This window comes from Rutilus rutilus (genome assembly GCF_951802725.1).
Source record: "Rutilus rutilus genome assembly, chromosome: 21".
In the NCBI taxonomy this organism is placed as follows: domain Eukaryota; kingdom Metazoa; phylum Chordata; class Actinopteri; order Cypriniformes; family Leuciscidae; genus Rutilus; species Rutilus rutilus.
Window position 1 is genome coordinate 12444684 of NC_140226.1, and position 12365 is coordinate 12457048.

Sequence of the window (12365 nt, forward strand, 5' to 3'; positions counted from 1 at the left end):
AATATTAACATTAACATTAAAGTGTTACCAATTCTTTTTATTAATGGTATTATAAATGGTCATTTAAATAAAGCTGAATAAAATAAAATAAATTAGGTGCTTAAAAACTTGTTGAAGAACAAAAGTTGAAGAACTAAAATGACTAAAATTATAATACAAATAAATTCAAGCTAAATAGAAATATTAAAAAAAAACTATTAAAAACAGCAAAATTACTAACTCTTAATATAAAATGAAAATTGGACATACATTTTTTTTCAAAATATGAATAAATATTACAGTAGTACAATAATACTAAAACAAAGCAGTGAATCCGAAATCTGTCATCAACCCAAAGTGAATCCATCTGGTTTATAACATATGCAGCTGTTCGATCATATTACAGAATTAATTTAGCTTTCCATAAACTACTACAGTAAAATACTGTTTGTTCAGAAGTGCCATGGCTAAACAAATGAATAAGATTTGCATGCTAAAAACAAATTTTGGTTCGTTTTCGCATGTCATTCCTTATTAAAACGGATTCTACAGTGCATTAAGGCCCAGAGCAGAACCAGTTAATCAGTCCCAAAGCTTCACGGAATTAGAGCACAATGTGAGATTCTCCTCGTGTTGACCTGGAAGCAGCCATCCCAAGTTAAATGGATGTGTTGTTGAGCCATGTGTCAGTGCATGTGCGTGAATGTTCTTCCACAGTTCTCACACAAATACAAACCGCCAGCTCGCCTAGGAGTTAGTTTGCGCAGGGTTTTTTTTTTTTACCAAAGATTGGTAAGTTCGTGGCATTGAATCATTACGACATATTCAAGAGTTCAGAGAATCAGTAGCAAGTCAATGAGATATTGAGCACACCTATATTCCTTCCCCTGAAGTTACATAAAGAAATGAAGCTTGGTGACTTTACATGCCAGTCAAATGGACTTTTTCTGTCAATGTTTGCTAGGATAAATTAGATTATATGCTACTAATCAAAAACTTACGATTATTTATCCATTCTTTCTGCTTGAAAGAATGGATAAATTCTTTCAAGCTTTTCTGCTTGAAAGAATGGATACCAGGTCACACATTCAGGAACCAGGTCACACTTATATACAAAAATACAAATTACTGATACTGAATGGTCCTTGGACTTTAAATTGTTCCTGAGATACAACCTAGTCCAAACAGTGTCATCCTGAATGACATGAATGCATTGATTTGTCACTGGGTGGAGAGGCATTTCTATTGTCTCTGAGGAGTCAGGCACCGTGAGTAATAGTGCAAGACTTTTGTTTCTAGTTCTGCTGTAGAGCAAGTGATTGTGTGTCCCTTTGTTGTCGTGCACCTTTCAGACAGGTTTGAGTGGCATGAATAATACGGGCCAACCTCTAGAGTGAGATGTATCTGTGTTGATGTGCAAACGCTGGGTGCTGCCGCTCCATTAAATTTAAAGGGACATTTTGGATGCCTGTTGTGTTAGGGGCCGATTACATGACACCGTTTTCAACTAAAAACGTAAAACTTTTTATGTGTTTTGGCCGTTCATTTACGCAACAACTGTTTTTGGGGCCTGAAAATGCCCCAAAAATGCCCGGGTTTCAAAGTGTGGATTTTTGAAAATTATTCCGTTATTGTCTCAGTGTAAACTACACAAACGTGAATATGTGAAACCAGTGATATCATGCGTATGTTCAGTCTATAGGCGCGTAGTGTTTCTTTACATCGTGACATCGCCACCAACTACCGGCCTGGCAGCAAAATACAGTCGTCTATACGCGGAAAATGCAGAGGAAAACCTTTCCCATTTTTAGTACATTGTTGTCTTGTAAACATACCCTTAGATAACCACATCAGGGTTATTAACGTTAACTAAAATTAAAAACTATTAAAAAAAAGCTAAAATAATATGAAATAAATTATAAAAGCATTACACTAAATTAAACTTTTAAAGGGGTCATATAATGGTACATGCACTTTTACAAGTTGATTGTACTGAAATGTGTGTTGGCAGTGCCTGTACACAACCATCATAAAATGATAAAAATACATCCAGTTTTTTTTATTTTTTTTATCTCCTTATATGTTTTCCCGTCTCAAATCAAGGCGTTCGACCTAGTGACGTCACACGCCCCTCCCACGATTGTTGATTGACAGCAGCGTTTCAACACAGACCCGCCCTCGCTCGTGAGCAAGCTGTCTGTCATCATAGTCCGCGTGTCATTGTTGATACGCTGGAGCACTGTCTATGAGCAGAATGGCGTCTAAGCGATTGGTGTTCTGTTCTTGGGTGTAATAAGGAACACAGCAGTCATGTTGATGTTCCTAAATCCGAACCGCTGAAGACGCAGTGGCTGAGTTTTGTTTTCGAAGGGAATATTCCCCACGATCAACGTCAATGCTTTCATGTTTGCGCGAATCATTTCACACACCAGACTGCTTTACAAACGAGGTCAGTATAAAGCTGGTTTTGCTCCTCCAGAAGAAGAAGTGAGTGTAACGTTTTATTAACCTTTATATTAATATTTATATTAATCTTTGCAAATCGCTTGCACGCTTCACGATGAATGCGGCTGTTTACACTCAGGGTACATTACGGCATGTTTTCTATGTACGACGTTCTCAATATAATTCATAATCCCACGTTTATAATGAACAACGCGTTATGGTTATTGTGTTATTATTTCAAACGGTGTACGCACAGAACAGAGGGGCGGGGTGAGCAAAGCTCATTATCATTTAAAGACACATGCACTTAAACGGTGTGCTGAAAACAGAGCTGTTTTTGACCAGGTAAAATGAGTGTTTTCTTACAATACTAATGAGAATTTTTAATGAAAGTATATTACAAACTTTTAATTTAGACCCTAAAGAATCATATTAGCTTGTACAAAAATGGCATTATATGACCCCTTTAAAAAAACTAAATTGAAATTTTGCCTTGACAACTAATTGAAACAAGTTGATTGTTGAAGCACTCAAATAAAAAATGGGATAAAATACGAAAATGGAAATAAAGGCTAAAACTGAAATAAAATCTAATTAAACCTAAATAGTAATAAGTAAATAATAATAATAATATGACAAAAGCAAAAATGGCTAAAAATGAAAACTGCAAATATAAAAATAAAAGACAATATTAATTAAAACTATAAATAATACTAGCGTATAAATAATACTAAAATGATGATCCACATAAATTAAAGTCCATTGGTAATAATAATTATGCTAAAATGCCATACAGTTAGTGTTACTTCAGTGAAACCATAGTAAATTTTCAGTGTCAACACTTTTTAAAGATGATGTTGTTGTTTTTCCAGTGTCAGAGGGTCTTGTCAGCCCTGAAGGACCTCCTCAGGGCGATGCTGGTTCCCCCCAGGGCTTCGGACGCCCCCTGTCGGCATCTCTCCAGGAGCTGGGGGAGCAGGGAGACCACCCTCTTCTGCCACACTGCCTCCATCAGGTCTCATACTAATGTTGTTCATCTCCTCTCTGAGGGTCTTCACAGGGCACTTAACCCCGGGTTAATGTCATTCTAAACCCCGCTTTAAACCTCGGGTAAAGGAAAATTTCACACTTGTGATGTAAAATCAGGGTTAGCCCCGTTTTTACACTGTTAACCCTGCATTGTGGTGCCAAACATGTGCAGGGTGAAAGAAACATACGGTGTTAGATAATTTCGACTAGATGCTTAGCAACAATTATGTGTCCGAAAAGTCAGAAAACAACTTGATTGTGCAGTCAGCTATATATGATATGGGACAGGTGCTAGAGCTTCTATGTAAACAGGTCGTCCAATCAGTGACACTGACACCATATATATGCAAATAAGGACGTTAACCCAGGGTTTAAGAATGTACAATGTGAAACGGCAGCTTATGAATACCCAGGATTAATTGTTAACCTCGGGTAAAGTTTAAGCAGTGTGAAACGTGAAGCAAGATCCAGGATTCGGTTTGCCCGGGGTTTAGAATGAACCAGGGTTAACTATTTGAAGTGCGAAAAGCCCTCATGTGTTTCTTTCTGTTCGAAATTAGTAATGAGGTGTCAAATTAAATGTTGTTAAAGTAAATGTCATCTCTCACCATTCATTCATTAGTGCGTGATTGTTTGTTTCTAACAGACTTTAGTGAGATCGGAATCGGATGCAGTATTTCATTTCACATGAATGAAAACAAGGCTGTAAGGGATTGATGTTTAAGGTGTTGAGTATGGTCAAAGGAAATAGTCTCTGGTATGGTGTACAAAATAATAAATCATAAAAACATAAATATATATATAAAAAAAAAAAATCAAAATAGAGATTGGATGCACTGCCTATTTTGGGAAGCCTTTTCTTCTCCTCTTTCAAAGTTGATTAGGCTGTTGATTTTGCCAGCATAATTTGATCAAAAATATAGTAAATATTGTGAAATATTATTACAATTTAAAAAGTTAATATATTTTAAAATGTAATTGTATTCCTGTAATGGCAAAGCTGAATTTTCAGCATCATTACTCCAGTCTTCATCGTCACATGATCCTTCAGAAATCATTCCAATATGATGATTTGATACTCGGTTATTATCAATGTTGGAAACAGCTTAATATTTTTGGTGGAGACCATGATACAATTTTTTTCCAGGATTCTTTGAATAGAAAGTTTAAAAAAACAGCATTTATTTGAAATAGAAATCTTTAGCAGCATTACAGATGTTTTGATCACTGCCAGTAGATGGTGCAAACCATCTCTTCAGTCTAAACTAATGTGCGTGAGCCAGATCACGAGATGAATTTGCCTGGGCTGTTCCACGTGGTTCATTAATAAGCTCGTGTTAGTCTGTTGTTGCTGTTGGCCAGTGCTGATAACATTGACTGATAGCAGAACATGAAGTATCTGATAGGAAGCAGAATAACCGGACCTTAAATGGTCAAGCTCTGTTAAATGTTTATTTGAGCTCAACCTTATTCAACATGCTTTACAAGAACTAGCTCAGATGTGCAGCTGGGTCTGTATCATCCTGAGGAGAGGTTTATAAGGAGCTACAAGACGACTGTCGAAACTGCTCGCATGTATTCCCCTGTGGATTTTTGTTCTTATAAGAGAATTTAATAGGAACAAATCATAGATAACTGGATTTTTTAAATTCAGTGTACTATGTAGACATACTCTAACATTAACATTAACAACAAAGCTACTTCCCCAATCCACAGCCCACCCAGATCATTTATTGAAAGTAAGCTGCAAAAGTGAGTCGTTCAGAAATCGTCATGTGATCCATAATCATATCAACAGACATGACCTCCCATGTTTGTATGTCTGTTCAGGCTGTGAACGGTAATTTAAACTACGATTTTGAATGATTTAGTGATTAATGTAGTGATTTTCACCGCTGACTTTACTTCGCAAGGAGTTTGAAGAGAGCCGATGTCATGAGTTTTGCTCAGATAGCGATAATGTGCATGCAGGTGTTGTAGAACAAATGCTGTCTGAGTTTAAATGACATGTTTATCAGGTATAAAACATCTGTACAATTACAGATTGCTTATGCAGCCTGTTTTAGCACTATTGGTAACACTTTAAATAACTCTCATTAACAATCATTATATAATGCTTAACAGATCAGTAATATAGATTCATACATGAAACGTGATTCAACTTTTCATCACAATTTGAATGTACTTTCATTTATATAATACAATACAATTTCGAGTTACTGTAGGGTCTTACCTAATGATGCTTTTCACTGTGTAATGTAATGCATACTCACTAATAGGCTCATTCATTTTTTTTACAGATTGCAGAGTCATTTATGCATGAGGAGGACTGTATCCTTAATGTTTGTATTTGTTCACATGTCTAATGATACAAGGCGCTGCGTAATGGTGTGTTTGTACAGCTTTTGGGGTTTTATTGATGCTTGTTCCGTTATAGCTCCTAATTTATACCCGGTTGCCTTTGTTATTGTAACAGAATCAGGGATGCTTGCTATGTTTATGGATATAGAGCTTTTTATCGTATTACTTTTAGTGCATTACTGCAGGCAGTCGTCGTCTTGTGAGATAGTATTTCACTGTAGCATTCTTTAGGTCCGGTGTTGTTAAGTGCATTGGTGCTTTGGGGTTTCCCACTTGCCGTAGTTTTTCCTGAACCAGATCATTTTCCAAGATGAGAGAGCAGTCAGGTTCATCCAGTTAGAGAGACTCTATCATGAACGTCTACTGTCCAACCTCTCCGCTCTACAGCAGCTGTGGGGTAAGTGGCTTCTGGTTAACTGTTACTCAGATGTTCTTCTCGATAGAACACCTGTTTCTGTGATCAGAGAGGAGATGGAGTTCGGTTGGCCGGTGTCAGGACAGGCGAGAAGACGGCGACCTGGATGCTGAACACCTGGAGAAACTGAGACACATCTGCAGAACGCACAGGCAGTGAGTGCACGATACACATACAATGTTAATTCAGCCACACTGTTCAGGTCAACTTTATTTATTCATTTCTTTTTTTATTGCACACTTCATTAACTCAGTCACAGAGATCAGGTCAACACTTTTATTTTGCTTTATTTATGTTATTTTTATTTTATTGCATGCTACATTAGATCAGTCACACAGATAAGGTCAACTTTATTTTTTTAATTATTGTATATTTATTTTTATTTCATTGCACACTTCAATAGTCCGGCAACACAGATCAGGGCAATACTATTTTTTTTTTTTTTTTTTATTGCATGTATTACTTATTACTTATACTTATTATAAGTATTATAAGTATTTTTATACATAAAAAAGTGTGTAATTTTTATTTTATTGCACAGTAGTTCAGCCATACAGATCAGGGCAACACTTATTTTTGTAAAAACAATTTGCATACTACATTAGTTCAGTCACACAGATAAGGTAACTTTATATTTGTATATATTTTATTTTTTTATTGCACAATTTAGTAGTTCAGACACACAGATCAGGGCAACACTATGTTTTTTATAATTTTTTTTATTGCATGCTACATTAGTACAGTCACACAGGTAAGGTCAACTTTATCTTTTTATTATTATTTGTTTATGTTTATTTTATTGCACACTTCAGTAATTCAGCCACACCGATCAAGGCAACACTATTTTATTCAATTATTTATTTATTTATTTATTATTATTTTTTTTTATTGCATGTTAGATTAGTTCAGTCACATAGATCAGATCAACAATTTTATTTTATTTTTATATTTTTTATCGCATGCTTCATTAGTTTAGTCACATAGAGAAGGTCAACACTATGTTATTTTTTATTTTTATTTATTGCACGCTACTTTAGTTCAGTCGCACAGGTCAGGGCTGCGTTTCCCAAAAGCATCGTAAGCCTAAGTTGATCGTTAAAACGATCGTACGACTGATCTTAATATTATGGTCTGTTTCCCAAAAGCATCGTAGCTTAAGTAGCACTTGAAAATCTTCGTAGATCTACGAGTGCTCTGGAGTAATCGTATATCCCCAAGTGCATCGTAAGAAGACAGATTTATGAGGACACCTGCAGGACAACCGGCAGATTACATCTTTAACTTTATTCAAATGCAATGTGATTATAATATAAGGTTTTGATTGTACTTTATTGTACAATGTATTACTCTTTTTTTTGTTGTTGGTTAAATTAATGCATAAATTAAATAATTAAAAAGGTCAGAAAACAAAACAAAAAATAGAAATAATTTAATCTAATCATTTTAATAAAAAAAATATTTTTTAATCTTTAAATCTGGTAAAAATTACATCTTTGTTTCGCTCTATCTCCTCTAAAAGGACATTCATTTCATCTTTTTGAGAGGTATCTTTTCCTGTGGTTTTTTTTTTTTTGCCATTTTGTCAGTGCCTCTGCCTGTAGGTGCTTTATATAGACTTCTCTTGATTGCTAATCCACAACATATGACAATTATTAGGTTAAACGTTCAGAATACAATATTATTTTATTTATTTTAGCTCTAAACTACTTTGTTAAAAATGATTTTGCTTCCCCGAAAGTTTTCTCTTTATTATCTATACTCTCTTAGATCTGGTGTCCCATGGAGCTTGAGCTCTATAAAAATGTCAGCATTGCTGTAAATGGAGTACAAGTAAATGTTTAACCTTTCGAGCCACTACACAATTTAAATACGGGGTAAAAGCTGTGTCTTTCTGTCCTATTAATTTGGGCCAGACACTGTCACCGGCAGCCGCACCTGAGCTTCTCTCTTTCCCCTGCTAAATTTAGCCAGTCTGTTTCTCATTTCTGCGCTCTAGCTGCAGTTCGGAGTCCCGTAATGGTTTAAACATATGGCCCATTGCTGTGCTTTCAGCAATTTGAGACAAGTGCTAGAGTTTCAGTATGGGAAATGTGCCGTGCTAATATTAGATTCCCGCTGAGCGGAGCGACCTTAGATTTGCACGTCGTCCCTCTACGAGAGAGATGAAGAAAAAAAAATAAGGATACTACAAGTCCTTAAGATGATTTTGACTGACACTTTACTATTTCTCGTCTTTTTTCAGACCTGCACGGAGTATTGAGAAGGTAAGACGGCCTCTTTGATGCACATGTTTGGGACTCCCATGTGGATATGTATGTAACCATAATGGGGCGGCGGGGGGGGGTACACGTTTAAAGAACAGAGGGTAAAAGTCAGTGTTTTCTGTGTGTGTTCATAGTGTGAGGTGTCCAAAGTGCAAAGAAACAGTGTGATCAGCGAAACACTGGGAGGAGAGCAAAACCTGATCACGCAAGTGCTTTCATGCAGCTCAGGTGAGTTTATTTCGCCAATGACAGACCAGATCACATAAAATAGACCATGAACTACAGGCGGGGAAACAACAAACTCATCATCTTGGACTTTATCAATTGCTTTATCAATTTAACATGTTCATTTGTTTTAAAAATCTATATTTAGGGATGTTCCTACCATCTGAGCAGTTGCCGCAATTTGATGCATTTCTGTGAAAAACAGAATATTCAACGTGAAATAGGGCAGGACTTTTACATATCAGGATTTGGTTGGATGAAAACATGTTAAACTGTGATATTATTGATAAATATTGTTTTTCCTCATTGGTTATATTAGCGCAAAGTTATGGAGAAAGTCATAGTATTTTAATAAGTGTTTATGTAAATTAATTTGCACTGTAAATCTACTTAATATTTAAGAAAGTAAACAGGGTAATAGAGTAAATAAAATTGATAAAATTGATAAAATAAATATTTATTATTTAATTCATTTCATATTTTAATGTTATTGGTTAACACATAGTCTACCTTATGTTTAATAGATTAGACCTTACAGATTCCTTTCAAGAAACAAATATATTTAAATCTAAATTAAATAAAAATCTAATTATTAAATAAAGCAAATAATTTGTTTCAGAGGTGGAGAAAGTTGCAATATTTTAATACATGTTTGTGAAAATAAATGTTCACTGAATTGTGGCAAATAAAGCAACTTAATATTTATTAAGAAAATAAATAGGGTAAATAAATTAAATAATTAAATTATGTATTTTCTTTAATTCATTCATTTCATATTTTAATATTAGAAGTTAACACCCAGTCTACGTGCACTTGCTAAATTAGACTTTACAGATTCTTTTCGAGAAACAAAATGATTTTAATTGAAATTAAATAAAAATGAATTAAATACAATTAAACAACCTTATTTTACACCTAGTTAAAACCTAGTCTACTGTACATTTAGACCTGACCAATTCCTTTCATCATCTATGGACAGGACAAACACCATGTCCCCTTCTTCAAGTACACACACACACACACACACACACACACACACACACACAAGAGTTAAAGTTAAAGTTCCCTTCTGTCCCTCCAGATCATGCTCATGAATCATGCCTTATTGATGAGACTCTCTTTCTCACTAGCTCTCGCAGCTGATGTGGTGCTGGGCTATGTTACCTGAACACCGTGTTACTCGCATTGAGTTCCATGACCCGGTTTCACTTTTACACTCCAGGCATGGCAGCACCACACACACATTTTGTCACTCGTGCAGCACCCTCTGCCCGGCCACCTGTTCTGGGGTCTGCTTGGCCAGGTGCATCTCACCCTGCGAAACACGAGTTAGAGATTGATGGCATTCCCCTGGCCTGCTCATTCATGCAGAATTCCGGTCCAAAAGTTCGTCCTAATATCATGCCTCCTGTTGTTAGACGTCACTGTGCGTTTGAAGTTGGCTTGAACTGTGGTTTCTGATTGGCTGATGTGTTTCAATTCATCAGCAAACCTTTCAAAGAAAAAATAAACTTTTTGCAAATGGGGCTTTGGTAGGGATGCACAGAGAAAAATGTTAAATGATCATTATTTTCATGTTATGGCCAGTAACTGATACAAAATCCAATATTATACATCTGTGGTATTTTGTCTGTTAAAAAAAAGAAATAAAACACATTAAAACCTTAATCTACAGTATACATGCTACAGGTTAATTTGGTTATGGAATGAAAATATCAATTTTAAATATGTGATTTCCTGGCTGGAAAAGTCTAAAATATTTAAAATAAAATAAAAAATGTTTTATTAATTCATTTATTTAATATTTTTAATTTTATAAATTTAATTAAATATAAATTAATGAGTACATTTATTAAAATTAATAAAATAAAAATATGAAATGTATTTATTTAATTGTTTCATTTATTTATTTTTAATTATCCTCGGTTATAAAACATTTAATTACTAGAAAATTATATAGTTTTTTATTTTATTTTTTTAAATCAGGTATAGTAGTCGATATTGTCACCAACGACTTCAGGGGTTCCCAATTCCAGTCCTCGTGCCTCTGCTCACTGCACAGTTTGTATGTCTCTCTTATCTCATACACCTGATTCAGATCATCAGCTTGTTAAAAGAGAGCTCCATGAACTCGGGTGCGTCCCGATTGACAGGGTCCCTATGCAGTGTTCACTGCTCTCTACTCCCTGAGCATGGGATATCAGTTGGAGTTCACTTCACTTTACAGAATGCGTTCATTTGCAACACCATGCAATGTCAAACACAGACGAAACTCAAGTCGTGTCGTTTAAGGTTTGATGCCAAAATTGTATTTTGTATACAAAATCCATATAATTCATTACATTTATATAGCGCTTTTCTAGGTAGGCCTACTCAAAGCGCTTTTACATGAAAGGGGGAATCTCCTCAGCCACCACCAATGTGCAGCATCCACTTGGATGATGCGACGGCAGCCATATTGCGCCAGAACGCCCACCACACACCAGCTTACTGGTGGAGAGGAGACAGTGATGAAGCCAATCAGTGTATGGGGATGATTAGGAGGCCATGATGGACAGAGGCCAAGGGGCAAATTTGGCCAGGATGCCGGGGTTACACCCCTACTCTTTTTCGAGTATATGTATAAAATCCATCTAAATCTATATAAATATTTATATTTTATTAATGATGCATTTCACTTAATCTAATGTAAAATTCAAAAACCCTAAACTAAATGATAAATGTATGTTGCGATGTTTAATATGAAAATAAACGTAATTTGGTTTTATCTTATTTAACCCGTTATCATGACAGTTGACTTGTAACTGTCACGTCTCATGCACTTTAGACCTGCGAACAGCCGCTTACAAACACACGTGATTCAGATTGGAATCTCTCTTAAGATGATTACATACCCTTTTTAAGGCCACTTTGCAGTTCACATATGGTCGAATGGAGCCCACCCCTCAACTGAGCGTGCCAGATAAGAGAAACATACAAAATGTCCGGAGTGGAGAGGCGCGAGGACTGGAATTGTGAACCCTGAACTACTTCCCCTACTTTAAACTATTAACCTCAAGCATAGAATTTGAAGGGGAAAGGAAATATATCTCTAGTGTGACACTTGAGTGCATCTGTTTCACATAAAAAGTGTTAATTAATAGAATTGGACCTCTTGGACAGCAATACTTGACTAACATTCCGGAAAATGAGTCCTAGGGCCAGATTTACTAAACAGGGCAAAGTAGCATGAGAGTGCAATCACAAAACGGCGCCGATGGGATTGGAAAGTTCTGCGCGTGATCTACTGACGATCATTTCCATAATGACCAACTACCGCTACCAGTTAGCATCTTGTTTAAGACATGCTTTTTTTGGGGCGGTAAATTATGGCACAAATACCAGTAAATTGACGAGCGCAAACCTTAATAAATCACCTTGCATGATTCATTTAAATTCTCTTCCCCCATACATTTTGCATCTGAAAGGGACTACAAATGAATATGCAATAAGGTAATCTGCAAAAAATAACTGTCCACGCCTTTTCAGCGCTCATTTTTCACTGCGTGTCTTTAGTAAATCCTGACAGGTGTTTTTTAACACAGCTGATACTCGTAAATCTGGTCCCTAAACTGTAGGAAGACAGCAGGGAGAGTGTAGTTTTGTAG

At 35.8% G+C, this 12365-nt stretch overlaps 1 protein-coding gene across 1 annotated transcript in view; it reads left to right on the plus strand.

Moving 5' to 3' along the window:
* The window catches only part of cnsta (consortin, connexin sorting protein a), a 32304-nt gene that overhangs the window by 6431 nt on the left and 13508 nt on the right, over nt 1-12365 (plus strand). Inside the window, exons 3-8 of the mRNA XM_084392457.1 lie at nt 3297-3439; nt 5754-5784; nt 6125-6211; nt 6279-6384; nt 8472-8493; nt 8628-8721. Coding sequence (XP_084248583.1) covers nt 3297-3439; nt 5754-5784; nt 6125-6211; nt 6279-6384; nt 8472-8493; nt 8628-8721 — 483 coding nt within the window. The remainder of the gene's footprint in view (nt 1-3296; nt 3440-5753; nt 5785-6124; nt 6212-6278; nt 6385-8471; nt 8494-8627; nt 8722-12365) is intronic.